Genomic DNA, 19,573 nt, shown 5'->3' on the forward strand with positions numbered 1-19,573 from the left:
ACCAATATATGCTTGAGGTGTTTTTTCCAATCACAACTGTATAGGTGTATATCGACTATGTAGGCTGTCTCATACTGGCTGTGTGGTTGCAGGACTGTGTCTGTCAACTGTTAGAAGGTGGCCGTGGCCCTGTGAAGGCTGAAGGGAATAGTTTTGAAATGGTACAGGCTGAAAGATGTTGCAAAGGTTGTTTTCTCTTGAGATGCCTTGGTCAGATCTAAAGTGGAGATGTACTTCGTGGCCCCCAATCAGTCAACAATATGAATATGCGTCAAATGTGGATATTGCATTCACCTTCCTAAAGTTGTTTCAAAACCGAGTTGTCCCATCTGCCATGGGTAGCAGGACATTGGGTCCCCACCATCCGTGGGATTCTTCTACCACCCTGAGGTCCAACATTGCCTGCAGCTCCTAATGGATAGCATCCTGCTTCTTTCTGGACAGGGGATGTCGACTCTCACAGACCTTGTGTCTGTGCTCTGTTGTGAGGTTGACAAACAGATGGGTTCATCTGGGTCGTGACTAGAACGTGGAAGGTAAAGATTGGACCACCTGCAACGTCTTAGTCCATTAGGACAGCCGAAGCCCTTCCCCCAAGGGAATTGTCTGGCCCTGGGATAATGGTGGATGGGGGCTCAGCTCTGGATTGGGGGTAATGTGTTTATGAATAACCTCTTGCGGTCTTGTCAGGCCTTCAGAAGACTTATATGATAAACCAGGGTCTCTTTGTTCTTCCCAGATTGTTGGATCTTGTAATCCACTGCTCCTACCTGGTGTGCCACCTTGAAGGGTCCTTGCCATTAACTCTGATTCCAAGCTGGGCAGCAACAGCAATACCCTGTCTCCGGGCTGGAATTTGTGTGGATGGGTGCCCCTATTATAGGCTCGTTTTTGACAATCTTGGGACTATAAGGGGCAAAAGTCCATAGTGTCTTCAGCTTCGCTCAGAGCTGGAGAATGTGCTTTATTAGTGCAGTGACTGTGAGAGGAGCAAGATCCCAAGTTTCCCAACTAGATGTAGAATCCCCTGGGATTGTCTCCCATATAACAACCGGAAGGGTGAGAACCCCATGGATGCTTGTGAAACCTTGCGCGCTGCAAATAGCAGGGGCAATAACAAATGATCCCTGTAGTGAGGGTCTTCAGCCACAGACTTTGGCATCATCCCTTTAAGGGTCCCGTTGAAGTGTTTGATTAGTCCATCTGTTTGGGGGTAGTAGACAGATGTCCTAGAGATTTGATTTTCAGTAGCTCACATATGTTTTTCATCAATTGTGACATGAAGTTCAGCTCCTGGTCTGTTTCTTTGGGGATCCCCACCCTCACAAAGACCATCATGAGTTCCATAGCTGTGGTCACCGCATTGGTTGTGCGAAGCGGAATGGTCTCTGAGTACCACGTGCCATAATCCATGATCACCAGTATGTGCTGTTATCCCTTCATGCTCTTCTCTAGTGGTCCAGTCAAATGCTGATTCTCTCAAAGGGGGTGTCTGTTACTGGCATGAGTATCAGGGTGGGCCTAGGAGTGCTCTTGGGTCCTGTCAACTGACATTCCAGGCAGGACAAATAGTAAATTACCCCTTATCTCTTTGTAGATTCCTGGCCAATAGAACAGGCTGGTAATTCTTTCAAGGGTTTTCTCCCTTCCCAGGTGGCTGATGCATGGTACCAAGTGCGTGAGCTGGAGTAACTCTCTGAAAGGACCAGGGTAGCAGAAGTTGGGACTGCGGTTTGGTGATCTGGGGGTCACGTACCACCTGGTAGTCATTCCTTTCTTATTTGGATGCATGTCTTAGCCTCTATTGGTTGACTGCTTCCCCGTTGGCAGTGGCCAGCTATTTGTATGCTTTGCTCAAGATGGGATCGCTCTTCTGTTCCCCTATGAAATCCTTGTTTTGGGTCAACCATTCTGTACCCACAGGACTTTGAGTTCACTGGTCCCTTAGGGGCCCTCTCACAAGTTGTGAAGTCCCCTCTTCCGGATATTCTCACGTTCCTGCATCAGCCGGCTCCCCAGACCCCACTTCTTCTCTGGTCTTGAAGGCACGGTCATCCCCTCTGCACGGGTCTTTCTACTGCCCCTGCAAGACTTCACCAAAGTAGTTCCAGTCATGGTGCAGAACTAGTGGGTTGGTGAGGGAGACCTCCGGCCCCACACGGAGAGTCTTGGTGTGGTTCCTCACTGTCAACTATATCTCCTTTGTGGTGTATGAGCGCACATCTCTGTGTATATGGGGGCCTGGCTGCACCTTGAATCTATTAAGCCCATCATTTTGAACTGTAGATCCTTACTGGGACTATCATCTTGTCCGGTCCCTGTTTGTGGGCTCTGGGAGTGGCTGTCCAGGCTTGCCTGTAGCTATAGTCCATAAAGGAGCAGTCACCTTTAAAGTGACTGTGCTGCCCTTGCTTGAAGCAATTGCCTGCTGCTGGGGCTGTTGTCTCCCCACCCCTCCGTTGGGATTATCACGGTTGGGGGAGCCTTGGCTTCCATGGACCCCAGCTCTGTACATCTCTGTGTTCTGCGGAGTTCTTGTTCAGCCTCATAGTCTCTGCCTTGGAAGGCACTAAGGCCTCACCTCAGCTGATGGTCTCCTGTGCCCCATTCTCTCCGTTGTGCTTGGGTTTCTACATTTGGCGACAGCGCCTTGGAGGCTTGGCCCTTTGGTAGCCAGGTAATTCTCCATAAGGCCCGGCATCTCTGATGGCATGCTGTGTCAATGTCTCTGCACCCACTCCTGGCCCCTGAGAACCTAGATAAATTGTTTGAGCACAATATCCTCCACCAGCTGTACCCCAGTGCGCCTGTCTGGAATTAGCCAGCACCAGCAACAATCCTTGAGGTGCTAGGCCACTACCTGATGGCAGGCCCCCAGCGGTGCTTTTCTCTCTGGAAGCACTGTCGATATGTCTCTGAGGAGAATGACTGCCTTGATCTTATGATACTTTTAGGCATCCTGGTATCTAGCACCTGGGCCAGTCTTGTCAGGTATGGGGTCAAGAGCATGGCCTGGTGACCATGCTACCATGGTGGCCACAATGTTCAAATGTCACCAAGAAAGGTTCGGGGTCATTCATCCTCTGGGCCTGTCTTCATCAGCCTGGCCAGGATCCCTGGCATCGGGATCACCCTACGGGACCCTGACCCTGGGTTAGCAGTGGCTTCTGGGGCTTGTTGTGCTGCCATCTGCTGGACCTGGTGGTGGTGCTGTTCTTGGTGCTGAGTGGTTAGCTTCTAGATGAATTGCTCCTGTTTCTGCGTGGCCAGCCATTGCCGTAATTGATTCTGTTGCTGCTGCTGCAACTGGATCGCCTGTTGTTGTTGGCTCTTCACCACCTCCTTCAGCAGCTTCGCCACATCTATGTCGCCCCTCTTCCTTCCTCGCTTCTCAGTTGGCCTTCCTTATGTCCTTCAGCAGGACTGGGCCCTCGTGTTGGCATTCTCCACCAGTTGTGAGCCAGGTGGGGGCCCACCCAATGGTCAGAGTCTATGGTGGCAGCCCTGCCATGTGGCTTAAGTCTGCGATAGCAGCTGTGTCTAGCTGTTAAAGGAGCAGGAGGAGCTGGGCTCCCCGACTCCACAGAGTTCTGATTGATGGGCTCTCTGGAGCACTGGAAGGAAGGTATCCCTATCAGCGGTCAGACTAATACTTTCCCCTTTGCCTCTTCCTACCACTTTGTGCCTTGTGGCTTGTAGTTGTTCCTTGCAATCTGGACCGTGAGCCTCAGCAGACTAGGGAGTCCTGGCTTCATGCAGCAGTCCCCTCCTGGCGATACCTGTTTGCCGCACTCTTTCCATAGTAGTGAGTGCAGGCTTGCCTCTCTCCACCCACTACCATGCTGTGCTGAACAGACTTTTTTTTTTTTTAACGCCTCCTCCAACTAGAGCATGCTCAGCAGGCTTGCTGGGGTGGGGCTTCCTGGGCCCAGAGTTGTTCCTGCATCCCTGCCTGTCCAGTGTGGGGTTTATCCACCTCATCACAGTCCCCCTATCATGGGCATAAATAGCATGGTAGAGAGTGAGGTACTGCTTAGGCGAGTAAAGATATGCCAGAACTTTAAGGTATATACCATCCATGGCTTTCTGTGTTTTAAGCAGTGTCTCAGACGTCTACACTGCTATTTTTAGCAATGTAGTGTCCAGGGCCGGCTCTGGCTTTTTTGCCGCCCCAGGCAAAAAAGCCTCCCCCCCCCCCCCCCGCGGGGGGGGGGGGGCGGAGCCGGGGGGACCGGTGAGCCCCGGCGGGGGCTCCGCTCTCCCGCCGGGGGGAGGGCGGCCGGAGCCCCGGGGCGAGGGTGGCGAGCCCGGGCGGGGGCTCTGTTCTCCCCCCGGCGGCCGGGGGCAGGGCACGGGGGGGGAGGGCGGCGAGCCCCGGCGGGGGCAGGGCGCGGGGGGGGAGGGCGGCGAGCCCCGGCGGGGGCTCCGCTCTCCCCCTGGCGGCTGGGGGGAGGGCGCCGGAGGGGAGGGCGGCCGGAGCCCTGGGGGGAGGGCGGCCGGAGCCCTGGGGGGAGGGCGGCGAGCCCCGGCGGGGGCTCGGCTCTCCCCCCGGCGGTCAGAGCGCCGGGGGGAGGGCGGCGAGCCCAGGCGGGGGCTCCGCTCTCCCCCCAGCGGCCGGGGGCAGGGCGCCGGAGGGGAGGGCGGCCGGAGCCCTGGGAGGAGGGCGGCGAGCCCCGGCGGGGGCTCGGCTCTCCCCCCCTCTTCCCCCGGCGGCCAGAGCGCCGGGGGCAGGGCGGCGAGAGGGCGGCGAGCCCCGGCTGGGGCTCGGCTCTCCCCCCGGCAGCCGGGGGGAGGGCGCGGGGGGGGGGGGCGGTCAGAGCGCCGGGGGGAGGGCGGCAAGCCCAGGCGGGGGCTCCGCTCTCCCCCCAGCGGCCGGGGGCAGGGCGCCGGAGGGGAGGGCGGCCGGAGCCCCGGGAGGAGGGCGGCGAGCCCCGGCGGGGGCTCGGCTCTCCCCCCCTCTTCCCCCGGCGGCCAGAGCGCCGGGGGCAGGGCGGCGAGAGGGCGGCGAGCCCCGGCGGGGGCTCGGCTCTCCCCTCCTCCCCCCCCCCCCCCCCCCCCGGCGGCCAGAGCGCCGGGGGCAGGGCGGCGAGAGGGCGGCGAGCCCCGGCTGGGGCTCGGCTCTCCCCCCGGCAGCCGGGGGGAGGGCGCGGGGGGAGGGCGGCCCGAGCGCCGGGGGGAGGGCGGCGAGCCCGGCTGTGGCCCCGCTCTCCCCGGCGGCCCGAGCGCCGCGCCGCCCCGCCCCAAGCACCAGCTTGGTTGCCTGGTGCCTGGAGCCGGCCCTGGTAGTGTCCCACTGCTTTCCCCCTGCCAGAGCCTTTCACTGCCATATGTAACACATCGCAGTGTGGACAGTCTGTTTTTCACTGTGGCATATAGCTGCACATACACTGGCAGCAGCACGTAGGGTAGTAAGCTCTCCATGCAGAGGCCGGTCACAGCAAAGCCTGCCCCCTTGTGGAACATGTGAAGTTCTCTTCTAGAGAAGGAGGGGCAGTTCATAGGAATCTGGTTAACTTTGTAGTATCAGCTACTTTTAAAAAAGTGTAATAAGAACATTAACTTAGCTTGATGTTTCCTAGGTTACTCTTTGGAGCTTTTCTGAGCTGCCATGTTCATTTCCCTTTCATTTTTTGAGTGTAGGTTTTTTTTAGGTCTCCTTTTCCCAGTCTTTCCCCATTCAGTGTGACTTAAACTGCTGTTATGGCAGATGACAGTGGTTTATAAGGAAGTCTGAAGCAGGGGGAGTGTAAATCTGAATCTCTAACAAAGATGTCCTCTATTTAAATTATTCATTAATCACTGCAGTTAAGTAGGTGTGAACAAAAACAAACAAAAGTGTTTTTAAACAGTCTGTTCAGAAATCCTTTCCACTTACTGATCAGATTTCACTCACTTGATTCTCATGGTGTTGTCACTTCACTAGTTTTCCAATTATGAGTGTTTAAGGTCAGAAAACACCTAAACTTCTAATTTGCCATGGAATACACAAGGGGCTTGCTTATTGCAAAATCTACCTATAAGGTCTGTAATATTTAACTAAAACATAGCCTTGTTAATACTGCCTTGTGAGGGAGTTGGGCGCTGTTGAGACTGAAGTGTGAAGTTATTTGGCACTATTCTGACAACATTAAAGGAAAACAAAGGGGATGTGCAGAAGATATTAAAAGCACTGTGAAACATGCATTAAAATATTGCCAGTGTTTTTTTCAAACGTGCAGTTCTCCTCTTCTCCAATCCAAAACTAACCACAGAACCACTGCTGTGGAAGCTGTTCCTGTATCTTTCAGAGATATAGGGTTGGAAATGTTCAGACAACCAAATGATCTGATTGGCAAAATATCTCTTTATAATCTCATTCAAATCCAGCCATAGACTAAACAGCCCTCATGCTGGATCATTTATTTTCTAAACCATCTTGGGGGGTGGTCCTCACAGAAATTTTTTTTGTAAGGGGGTTTTATGGGATGGTGTACCCCTAAAGGCAGCTAATCATCAAGAAGAGCCCTTACCCATTGTCTTTCTGCTTTGGCTGCAGTAGGCTTCAACGGCCTGGGTTCTTAGTTTCTAACTAGTGGTGTCTCCACCTATATGTCTAAGGTAGTCAGGATCTCTTGACTAGCCTGATACCACGTACATATACTCTTCTGACACCTCTAATGGATGAACCCACAAACAAGGTACACTTTATTTACAAGGGGAAATAAAGAGGCGGCATATAAAGGGAAATTACCCTACAACCTGCAAGTAACACTATCCCCAGGGTGATTTCCCTGGATTCGTGAGTCCAGTTTAGTCCACACTTGGGGGCTCCATAACGTAGAGGAACCCATGTACCTTGATGAGTCCTTGCAGGCTTGAAGGCACTTAATTGAGGTGATGAGGGCACTGATTCGCCCAGGCAGCCAACCGCTCTGTGGCAGCAATAAGCATTTCTCACAGTAGAAAAAATCCCCATGACATAGGGGGCCCTCCTCAGTGTTTCTAAGTCCAGTTTCTCTCTCCCAGAGTAGTTCGGCAACTCCCTTTTAAGGGGAAAATAGGCAATGCCTCAGTGAGGGCTGTCATCCTCTCGTCCCCCGTCCTTTTGGCTTAGTCAGCTTTCTGTCCCCCAGGGTTCGCCCAGTCACAAGACTCAGCGCCCCCCCCCCAATTGGCAAAGTGAACACATTACAGTCTTCCCCATCTCTCTTCTAGGCAGCAATAAGCTTGATTGCCTTTTTTCGTCAGACTCATTAGCCCGGGTTACATTTTGATATTAACAGAACATCCACTTGGTTTACTCGGGGTAGGAGTCGCTATTTAAAAAACATCTTTCAGTTAGTTATATTTAGTTTTATCTAAAAACAAAACTCATTTTGCATAGCCCAGTGGTTTAGAAATTCATGTAGGGAACAGTGCTCATGTGAAAGCTGTACTCTACTTGAGACTAGTGAACTTTTATTAATATGAACACTTCTCAGATTTTGAGTTGTGGCCCCTAGGATGGCACCAGTACTATGAAAACTAAACTGTCAAATTCTAATCAGTTTCTGTCCTGCTATTCTGTTGGTTTGAGAGTCATAATGTTAGTTTTATTTAAACACTGGCTTTGGGTACTGTCTCTAGTTTTAAAGATCTCCTGAGGCCCCTTGAATTTGTAAACTGGATTGGAATCTAAAACTGTCTCCTTCATGCTAATGCTTTTCACAAAATGATCACTCCACATCTGTCCTCGTCCTCAAAGGAAGCCATTCATAACACCTTCAAAAGATGAGCCAGTGAGCTTAAATTCATAATTTTGCTAGACATTAAAAAACACGGTGTTAATAAAGGCACTGGAGTTTTGGCTTATTACAGCACTCTGCAACCCACTAACCTCCCCCCCCCCTTTTTTTCCCCCCAAAGATAACACACCACTTCTCTTTGAATGGTCTTTTACAGTATGTGTTAACTACTTATGCTAAACAATCTATTCCACCTTGTGACGCTCTGTGGGCTTGTCTACGCTTGAAATGTTACAGCAGCATAGCTACGGTTGCACCACTGAAGTGCTTCAGCATAGACATTACCTACACTGACAGATTGGCGTGGGTAATTCATCTCCCTGGGAGGTGGTAGCTAGGTCAATGGAAGAATTCTTCCATCAACCTAGTACTGTCTACGCCGGAGGTTGGCTACTCTGCTCAAGACGTGTGGATTTTTCATATCCCTGAAGGATATATCTGGGTCAGCCTAACTTTTTAGTGTGGACGAGGCCCTTTCCCAGATCTGAGGTAGAGTTCTGTTTAGCTCAAAAGCTTGTCTTTTTCACCAACAGAAGTTGGTCAAATAAAAGATATTACCTCACTCACCTGGTCTCTTTCTAATATCCCAGGACCAACATGTCTTCAACAACACTGCAAACTTCAATGTGGAAACTCAGTTTGCTGAGCTGTCAGACAAGACTGAACACATTTTATGTGAATGATGTAGTGTAAGATTAACTTGCTGCAAACATGTAGGTAACATGTGATCTCTGCACATTGAGGTTTGCTGAACGCTCCAGTGAATCCAGATCAATTCCAGGTTTCATGGCTTATTAAGTAATTTAAAACAAATAGCTGGCTTCTTCAGTCTTTCAGGCAAAGGTAGTGTAGGGATAATTCTGTCCTTGATGTGACGCTGTTTGGGCTGTACATCGAAGAAGCTTATAAGAGCATCTGTCTGCTTTTTCAGAATATTTTATGCACAGCTATTTCTATCAATATTGTGTGTTGTGTGAGAAGGAAGAGAGATCTTATCATACAAATAACATTTTGTATCATCGGCTTTCATATAAGCTGTATCTCTGTTTTAGTGTTAAAATCAGATGTAATGAGTAATAGAGAAATTAAGTATAGATAGGGCAGAAAAGATGTCTTCAGTTGCTACTTAAAATGAGAGAGAGACTGTGTGTGAGGCAGAAACCTAGATAGTTTCAGACTTATGTGCTGCACAGGAGAAAGCTCTTGCATAGGGTGCAATTGTAAGGAAAGGGCAGAGAGGAAGGTTGTTGCTAGATGACTCGAGGAAGGAGAATAGAGGTAGGAGTAAATCCATGGATGATTTAAAAACCTTTTGAACTGGATGCTGAATGTACTGGAATGTTCCTTATTGTCATCCTCCTTCAGGCATATACAATTGTTTTTTCTGTGAACAAATGTGGAAATGAACACTTGAGTATATATAAATTTAAAATATCTGTCTATTGCTTCTAATAACTCAGCACGAGAAAACAAAGGCAAAAGTTAACCACTAGTAGTACATACTAATGATGGACTATTAATCTTGTTTAGAGACTGAACAAGATCTCCTGAGCGATACTTCATTTAATTGTGTATTGAAAACTATTATTGTTCTATACATGATACTATTAACTATATTCCTTACTTTTCTTGGGGTGCAATACAAAATAGAGTACTATTTGCTTTATAATGGTGCTGTGGTAAATGCTAAGTCTATCACAAAAACAAAATATGTATACACTTATTTAGAAAATTATAAAGCCTTTGTAGAAATAGCCATTGGTTTTCTCTACAACCAAGGTGCAGTCTTTTCACCAAGTATCTGGTTTAATTCTTATACTTAAATACAAACAGTAAATCTTCCTTTCCCCCCCTCCTCTTTGCAGTATCCAGGCTACTTCCAATTTTGTCAATGCTTTATACATTCCGGTAGTGTAGTGATAGTGTGTGCTGCTGATGTCACTGCTTGCCTTATCAGGATTTTTGCTCTTTGTTTCACAGGGAGCTGTGATTGGTATAGACGATGAGGACGACAGTACCTTCACAATAACGGTTGATCAGAAAACCTTCCATTTCCAGGGTGAGCTGAAAGATGAGGTTCTTTCTTTTTGCAATAGATGTGACTGCTGCTGTCTATCTTCCTGTTTTGGTGTTCAATGGCTGATTTTAAATGTTTGGCAACTGAACTGCATGAATGAGCACCCTGGGAACATTCTGGATCCAGAGGTGCTGCAGGTTAGGCAGGGATTTATATCTGCAGTGAATACATATGTGCTAGAAAAGACTGTATCTTTGGCAGGATTTGGTGATTAAAAATTTAAAGGATAAATCAGTCATAATGGGCTTCTGCTGATTGGCAATGTTTTGCCAACATTACCCATCTTCATTGTCAGGATATATGATTAAGCCTTTCTGCATGAAGAGTCACAAGACCAGTGTGAAGGTTGCAATTTGTGTTCATTTGGATTTGAAACTCAGTTTTGAGGAGACTAGAGGCAACATTTGGCTTAAAGATGGATCTTTGCTTCAAGATCTGCAAGTTTGCATTAATTTCATCTGCATTTCTGTGTCTTGTCTGCCAATCACCATTTCTCTGCTCTTATCCTTTTAATCATATTTACTAACTCCAATGCCATCTGCCACTGCTATGTTTCGTCATTGCATGCTATGGTTCACCGGTAGAAAGGGTAAGGTACTGTATAATTGTTCTCATTGGGGTTGCTACAGAACCCTTAAATATCTTCAACCACAGCATTGGTAAATGTTGTCATGACATTTTGTTTTAAAGTACCTCTTTTCTCCCGTCGTACAGTTAAGATCATGTAGTTGTCTCGTGGGTTAAAACCTTCAATTAACATCTATTTGTCCTTCTCCTGGTACTCTCCCACCCCCACTACTTCTTTGAAATATAGAGTGAGGGAAGAATTTTATTTATAACTGTCTTGTATGGAGTTGGAAAATGTAAGTAAATATTTCAGGGCTGTGTATGTGACAGTCAGCATTTACATTTGTATAAAATTGGAATATATCTATAACCTTTATTGTGCTGTATAGATTTACAAATTAATATTTCAAAATCAGCATGCATTTTGAATTGTTAAGGTGAAATAAGGGCAGTATTTGAGAATGTATTTCTATAATATCTAATGATAAACATTAGTCATGCACCATGTTTTTCATTGGCATATGTATTTTCTATGCTACAGTACCTCCTAAATGATATGGCTATACTCTAGCTTCACTGCATTAAGCTTCATAAACCTTCCCTTTATAAAGCTCTGCTAACAGCAACACTTAACTCCTCTGTTCTCAAGGATAGCTGATAAAACAGAAAGGTAAGCTAATTTAGATAACGGAATACAAAACACTGGTATTCTTCAATGCTACAAAGCTAAATATTTATAAATATTTCTGTATGAGAGCTTGATGCCGGTAAAAGGTGAAACCTGGAATTCTCTTGTGTTTAGTTTCTAGGGAAATACCTCTTGTGCAGTTTCCTCTTGCTGTAGTTCCTCATCTGCTGTATTGTTTCCCTATGGAAGGCGACTGAAACCTCTTGAGAGAAGACAGTCATTTGATACAATTTATTATAAGCAAGATTAATATTTTTATTTGGTAGGATACTTAAACAATTCCTCTATAAGTACTAATTCTGTCATTCATATTCACATAGATATCCATGCTTTAGAACTTTAAGATGTTAAAAAATACATGTACATTTTAATCTGTTATCTTGCTTGTTTGTTTTCTAATTTAGGATCTATGTCCAGTACAGCAATTTCTCTCTTAGAACAGCTTTTTAAAAGTGCTTACATTAATTTGCTGAAGACTGTAACTTGGCCTATAGCCAGCAAATTGTGCTAATGTTAGGGAAAAAATCAATGTACACCACTGACTCTGTATTTTCAATTTACAGTAAAAATTGTAATCTCACAGCACTTCAATGTAAAACAAACCTAGTCTTGTGGAAGTTTTCTTTTTTTAAAACTATATATTTTTAAAATGTATAATACATATCCTATATAACATAAATTGTGTATTGTGTGCAAATATTGTGTGTGTACGTACGTACATACATACATACATATAGATAAAATGCCTGGAATATTATGGCATAAAGGTTTTGTTGGGAATGAATTCGGGATGATTACATCACTCTGGAGTTGTGAAGTCATGACTGAGTTATGCAGATTTTTCTAAATGAGTTCTGATAAAACCTTTATTACAATCAGATTTTATTATAGATTGTATATATGTAATACATGAACGCATTGCTCAGCAAGAATTTATTATGTTAGATGCACACTATCAGTATTTGTAGTGAGCTTTTAAATAAAAACTCTACATGCTACAGAAGAGCTACTCTAGGAACGTCTTGTATTTTCTACATATAAAAAAAAAAAATTAGGGGAGATCTTTATTCTTCCACCTATACAGATAATACAGCTATGTACCCAAATTACCTGGAGTTGAATTGAGAAGGGAAAGAGGAAGAGAAAATAGTAAATTTAAAACATATGTAAAAAGTCTAAAATATTTGCTAAATCTAAAATGTTCATGATTTTAAAGTCCCAGTAATTTGAGGTCCCATTGGGAATCTCCCATTATCAATGGGACAGGTTTTTTCTTTTATTTTCTTTCCCCTTCTGGCCCTGAATTAACAGCACCCTCAGTCTAAACATCTGTTAGGTGTAGAAAAACCATCAGTGGCCCAGGACTGAGTCTTTCCCATCCTGTGCTTTAGGTGCAGTTTTTCTAATGAGTTACATTTGGGGGAAGGAGGATGAAACTCTTTTCCTTCCCCTCCTGGGCAGGCTGACTTTTAGTTTGTAATATGGTATCTGTTTGAAGCTCTACCTGTATTTTGGAAAGTTAAAATATCTAGAGAGGTAGGTGAAAGGGTAGAAGGCAGGTGAGACAGTCAGAGATGCACGATAAATTGCAGAGCCCTGTGATCAATTTGTCATGTGGATATTGCCTTCCTGAGTTACATGTGTTTTGTGTGTGTTGGACCAGATTTTCAAAAGTGCTAAGCATCCAGCAATGCCCATTGAAACCAAAGGGAGGTGTTAAGACATTTTTGAATCTTGGCAGTGGTTAGTTGGGCACTGGCTCCTGCTAAGACTCCCAGCCTGGCTTCTGATAGCCAGAGATCTTTTCCACAGCACTCCTTAGTGACTATCTGAGTGCTGGAAACTGGTCAGCTACATATAAATTATAAAGCACTCTAGGACTAGCCAGTTTCGGGTCTGGTTCTGGAGCACACAAAAAGCAAGTGGCTGCTTTGTGCCTGATGGAAAGGGCACTTGAAAGCTTTGTAAATCATGGTCTGTCAATATTTTCCTCTTCAGCACTGGGACTAGAGGGAGGAACGATAAATTCTGTGATGACCCCCATCCCAACCTCCAACAGCAGGACCATACTGAAAGTCATCCTAGTGTCTTTGTTCTTTCCAACAGCTCAGGGCTCCACACATCGTGGCTTTAACATAGGGGCATTCTGTAAATCACATAGCCCTGAGTATAAATCTAACCATCCTCAGAACAAATTTGTTGGGTTTTGCCCCATAGATCACTATGCAACTTATCCAATATAAGAATTGTTGCCTACTGTACCTTGCCTGACCTCAGTAATTTATACCAAGTGATACAAGGTCAGATAACTTAATACCTAGATAGGTGTCCCAAGTAAACTGATTTAAATATAAAACCTTCAGCCAGTCAAAAATAACCAATCATTCAATTACAGAACAGTGATGTAAAAGTTTATCTGTCTTCTGATTGGGTTAAGCTTGGAGCATCCTTGTTGTTTAATGGAAGGGAAATACAGGCTTTCAATAATCAGCTGTCATGATTGCATCAACATCAGTCAGACCAAAGAGCAGTAAGTAATGTTTTTTGATCACTTTATATAAAAGAATAACGTCCGTGGAATAAATTTTTGACATGGGATACATTTATTTTCAGTTAAATTTGACTTTGTCAAGGCACTTACTTAACAGTAGATTTCCGCTTTTCTATGCCAAAGTTCTGCTCCTTTCTTCTTTTTCTTAGTAAGTGTTGTTGCAAATTCCATCTATTTACTTTGAGGTGGGAACTAGATGGGAAAAGACTTAAAAGTAATCTAGCTCATCCCTTCTCTGCTTGAATGAGGAGGCATCTTTTGGCTCTACAGTATGACCTGTTCTAGGGCCTTAACCAAAGCCCACTGAAGTAAAGAGGAAGACTCCCATTTACTTCCAGGAGCTTTGGATCAGGCCCAGGTTTGTTCAGGATATCTGAAAGTCCCAAGCGTCAGGACAGCCGTCACTACTCTTTTGGAGACTGGTCCGTAGCCTAGTACATCTCACTCTCAGGAAGCTTTTCCCTGATACCTAAATGTTCCCTTTTAGTAACTTCATCCTGTTGCTCCTAGTTGTACTATAGTAACTCCTCCCTGTTCTAAGGTCTGGTCTAAACTAGAAAATTAAGTTGTCTTAACTACGTCGCTCAGGGGTGTGAAAAATCCACACCCCAAGTGGTGTAGGTAAGCCAACTTTACCCCCAGTGTAGATAGCACTAGGTTGACAGAATTCTTCCATCGACTTAGCTACCGCCTCTTGCGGAAGTGGATTACCCACACTGATGAGAGGACCCTTCTTGTCAGCGCATGTAGTGTCTACACTTAAGCGATAGAGTAGTGCAGCTTCGTCGTGGTAGCATTTCAAGGGTAGACAAGCCCTAAGCGCTCAGACCCTTGAAATACTTTGTGTTTTTTCCTCTGCCCACCACATATTTAGCTCATCACTTAGCCAAGCTATATATATTTAGTTTTTTTTCATTTGGAAAGTCAGTCCTTCATCCCCTTACATCGCTTTGTTCAGTTTAGTGTCCTCTAGAATGTTAGTGTTTGGAAACAAATCTAATGAACAGAACAGAGTGTTCCAGGTGCAGTCTTGCCTCCTTAATATGTGACTTGATGTCTGTTGCAACTTGCAATCGCATTGTGGATGGTGGCGGTTGTTGGTTTTCTGGGTTGGTTTATTTTGGTGGGTTTATGTAAAGAAATATGAATTGTGGACTTTTTTAACTTGGAAAAGATACCATCAACTTGACACTCTCTCACTTCCATCTGAAAATGTATTGTTTGAGAATGGATCTAAGGGGGCATCATCGTTTCATAGCAGGTATTTGCCATCCATGTTTCACTGCTGCTGTATAAATAAAGTTCTGAGAGATCAGAGAGGGTCCTGTACATTGATGTGAGCTGGACTTGCAGTAGCTCTTGCTCTCTGGCAGCTAGCCATGGAGAACAGCAGGGCTTAACCTCTTCTTCTCCCACCCCTCTCTCAACATAGTGTCACAATGTTGCCATGAGAAGGAAGCATAAATGCACCGGTGCACCTCTTCTGCTTCTGTAGGTGCACTGTGAGATGGGAAAGCAGATTACTGCCTCCCCAGCCCCTCAGTTCCTTTCCTGGCTGCCTGCAGTCACAGTTGGGAAGGTAAAGGGAGTGGATGGCTAGGCACAGAGTTCTAGTGCATAGCGGAAGAGTACTTATTTAGTATGGGGTGAGGCTATGAGCCCTAATCAACATTTGTGCTGGTGGGGACTTAGTCTCAGTTTATGGGAAGAGCAGGCAACACCAGCAATTGGTGGATGGGGTACATGTAGCCACTGTTAATATGGGTGCCTGAAACCCCAGCAAGTAAGAGCAGGGTGGAAGGGTGGGCTCAGAACCCTGGAAGGTTGAGTGCCTGAGAGCTTCTGACAGTGGGAGGAAAGGCCAGTCCTTGCAAATGGAGGGAGGGGGTCCTTGAAGGACCAGCAAGAAGCTTGGGTAGTGGAAGAGGCAACCCCAGCAGCCTGGTTCAGGAGAGATGGTCAGCAAAAGCCCTTCAAACGAAGAGGGAGCTGAGGGGAGATTCTGTGGCCCAAGCATATTCTATCCTGGGGGAAGGAGCTGAACATTCTCACCTGCCTCCCTTGTGCTTCCATGGCTTGGCTTCTCACCCAGCTTCTGCCATCTTCTCTAGACTCTCATGCAGGTCTCTTCCTTCGGGGTTCCCGTAGTTGATTATGGCAGTAGAGGTGACATATTAAGGATAAGGGCCCAGAGGGCAAAATACCACCTAAAATGGCTATAACTGGAAGATTCATAGATTCCAAGGTCAGAAAGGACCATCTAGTCTGACTTCCTGTAGAACACAGACCATATAGTTTCCTCAAAATAATTCTTAGAGCATGTTTTTTTTTTTTTTTTTTTTTTTAATTAAAACATCCAATCTTGTTTTAAATATTGCCAGTGATGGAGAATCCATCACGATCCTTGGTAAATTGTTCTAATGGTTAATTACCCTCACTGTTAAAAGTTACCAGATTTAGAGACATTATTTTTCTAGCATTTATACCTTGTACATAGTGACTTACTGTTGTTGCTGATCATTTCTATGACTCATACCCTGCTATGGGAGTGTTCCCTCGTGTTCTCTATGAGACTTTTACCAGCAAGAGCAGCAGCAGAGCTGAAACTGCAGCAATGACAAGCATGTGTGTGCACAGAGGAGGGGAGGAGGACTGGGTCTGAGCATGGTTAATGTTGTTCTGGAGTCTTCTGGCCAGCTTTTGTTTATCTGGAGTGGCAGTTGCACATTTGCCCCCCTCATGCTAGGTGAAATGTCGTTAATAAATAAGGCTGCAGGCAGTGAGCAGACTTCCTCTTCAGCTCCTCTCCCTAGTTCTAGAGGCTACTCCCAGAACACCTGAGCAGGCAGCCAATTACTGTACGCTCATTTTTCTCACTGCTCCCTTTTCTGTCCAGTGCATCTCAGTGCAAAGTGGAAAAGTCTATACTCATACCCACACAATGAACAGACCTCATTGGGGCTGCTCTGGACTCCACCACCAGAGCATACTTGCCCATGGACAGATTCGCCACAATATCCAGCTTCATCTCTACGATAGAGCAAAACCCACAAACCAGAGAAGGGCTTGTCTTAAACTCCTGGGCTGTATGGCAGCCTAAACACTTGTTACACGCTTAGCAAGACTATGCTCTCAGTATCTGGCTGAGGACAGTCTACGTCCCCAACAATCAATCAGTCCAAATGGATGTCTATACTTCAGAGGGTCCTCCACACTTCCAATTGGTGAAAAGCTCCCCAAAAGGTCTGTGTGGAAGTGCCATTCTTGCAACCTTCCCTTGCAAAGACCATCACCACGGATGCATCCCTACTAAGCTAGGGCACATGCATTCAGGACTTCACAGCTCAGGGTAAACCGTCCCTGCAGGAGGTGACCCTCTGCATCAATGTATTAGAGCTTAAGATGACTTGTTATGCTTACCATCACTTCCTACCCCACCATGTCAGGGGCCACTCACTCAAAATAATGTAGGCAACAGAGCAGCAATGTATTCTATTATCTCTGCAAGGCCACCACCTGGTCTCCAGTGCGCACCTTTTCCCCATGCTATGCTCTCATACCTGTTTCCAGAGCCGAGACAGCTTTGAGTGAAGTTCTATAGTGCGTACTGAATCTGCCGCTTCCACACTCTCCTCCATAATCAAAGTATTGCTCTGCAATCTCCTGAAGTGGAGCACCCACAGGGATAACTCAAAGAAGGAGAGGTTTCTTACCTTGTACAGTGACTGGAATTCTTCAAGATGTTTTGTTCCTATGGGTACGCCACTATCTATCCTCCTTCCCCTCTGTTCAGAGTCTTTCTGTCTGGATTTCATGGTTAAGAAGGAACTGGAGCATCAGTGGGTCCTCCCTCCCCTATATACTTTCACATCAGAGCACAAGAATGTGTAGGGTGCAGACCTGTGGACACTGCTGATGAAAATCTGATCCAGAGCGCACTGGTGCATGCACATCTTAAAATGGAGCACCCATATTGACAAAAATCTCAAATTCCACTTACTGTACAAGGTAAACAACTTCTTTCTGTGAATTCAGTCTAGAAATTCAACCAAGATGTTCACAAGGCTTATTTTGATGTCAGAGACATCTCTCTATTTGAAGCGTTCTCCTAGATATTTTGACTGTTTCCCTGCTGTGGTTTTTAATGGCCAAGGTCTGTAATGTAGACAGGGCTGTATAAGGTTATGCTAATTACACTATAATACTGGTAGAAAAGGTTTTTCTGGATGAAAAGCTTTTGTTTACAGGTTTTTATAACTTCTAAATACCTTTTTGGATGAACGTCTAACAGTGGCAAAATATTTTGGTAAAATAGAATTTTAACAATCTATATGGCTGTATCAGAGAAGCGTGCAGTTTGCATTATTTAACACTAAATATTGTTGACATCCCCCTAACTCCCTTCTTTTTCACTTGAACAGCTTTTATTAAAAACTTCAGGATTGAATGGACTTGGTGCAACCTATTTGTTTTGTGATCCTAGAAAATTCATTTAAAGTTACCTGTGAAAATAGCATACCGTGGAATGCTAGCTTTTTAGTCTGATTGAATTGCATGTTGTGTATATGTACTTATTAGCTGAACATAGATTAAAAGGCAATACAAGCTCACTTCCATAGAGGGAGGGAAAGATATTTGCTAGATATTCACGTTAGTAAAAAATCTGCTTTGATAGTCACCAATGGATTAAAATAAACGATTATGCATTGTTACATATTCTAAATGTCCCTTCCAGATACACCTCTACCCTGATATAACGCGACCCGATATAACGCGGTAAAGCAGTGCTCCGGGGGGGGCGGGGCTGCGCACTCGGGTGGATCAAAGCAAGTTCGATATAATGCAGTTTCACCTATAACGCGGTAAGATTTTTTTGGCTCCCGAGGACAGCGTTATATCGAGGTAGAGGTGTACTTCTGAAGAATTTTCCATTCTGAACCCAGGTTTCCAAACGAAAACATTTTGGTACTTGCTTTAAACACACTCTAATGGGGAGTGGATCTTAGTGTTTATCAGTGATTTGGAAGAAAACCGAATTCTTGCTGGTTAAGTTTTCAGATGAGACACAAATTGGAGTGGTAAGGAATAAGAACCAGTCAGTTCAACAGAGGAATTTGAATCATCGTGGTAAGCTGTGCTTACTTGAACATGCATTTTAATACATCTAGGATCCAAGAATTCCATATTACAGGATGGGGGACTGTATTTTGGAAAGCAGCGATTCAAAGGACAGGGATCTTGTTAGATTAGACATGAGTTCCCAGGCTGATGTTGTGACCAAAAGAGCAGATGTGATCCTTGGACACACGAGCAGGGGAGTTTCCAGTAGAAGTATGGATGTGGTGTTGGGTCCCTCCTGGCCAACCTTCTCAACCTCCCTCCCCTCCCCCCCCCCCCACCCCCGCAAGGACTATGCCCAAGTTCCTGGCTTTAAAACTGTGCTTCTCACCTGTGCTCATTTTCAGTGAGTGACGAGCACCAGCGCTGCCTGTACTGCTTCAGGTACATGGTCGCCCGCTGCACTATCTGTAAGTTGTTCCTGCCTCGAACATGGGAGGCTCGAGAACTTCTGCTCTGGAAGTTCTTGATGGAGGAGGCCATGCATGCACAAGTGCATTCAGATCTGGAACCAGTGGTGCACCACCCTGCACTGGCGCCCAGCCCTCCTCCGAGCACCTCCCAGGCACCGGATCTGATGGTACTGAGACTGCTGGCCACGCCCCGCCATGAGGGAAAGAAGCATGGACACAGACATAGGCATAGATCCCCGTCCAGGACTGCTCAAAAACATAGCATTTCCTCCCCAAACCATGCTTGGTCGGGCGAGAAGTTGCACGTCTATCTGGCTACCGGACCAGCTCTCATGTTACTCCGGGTGGAGGGTAAGGAAAACAGAAGCAGGATCCACCGTTACCAGCACCTACCCT

At 45.9% G+C, this 19,573-nt stretch overlaps 1 protein-coding gene across 2 annotated transcripts in view; it reads left to right on the top strand.

Annotated features, from left to right (window-relative positions):
- Positions 1–19,573, top strand: part of OSBPL9 (oxysterol binding protein like 9) — a 126,140-nt gene that overhangs the window by 13,845 nt on the left and 92,722 nt on the right. For both annotated transcript variants that reach the window (XM_065408795.1, XM_065408796.1), the window contains exon 3: positions 9,744–9,822. In XM_065408795.1, the coding sequence (XP_065264867.1) occupies positions 9,744–9,822 (79 nt within the window). The remainder of the gene's footprint in view (positions 1–9,743; positions 9,823–19,573) is intronic.

This window comes from Emys orbicularis, chromosome 8 (genome assembly GCF_028017835.1).
Source record: "Emys orbicularis isolate rEmyOrb1 chromosome 8, rEmyOrb1.hap1, whole genome shotgun sequence".
NCBI lineage: Eukaryota > Metazoa > Chordata > Testudines > Emydidae > Emys > Emys orbicularis.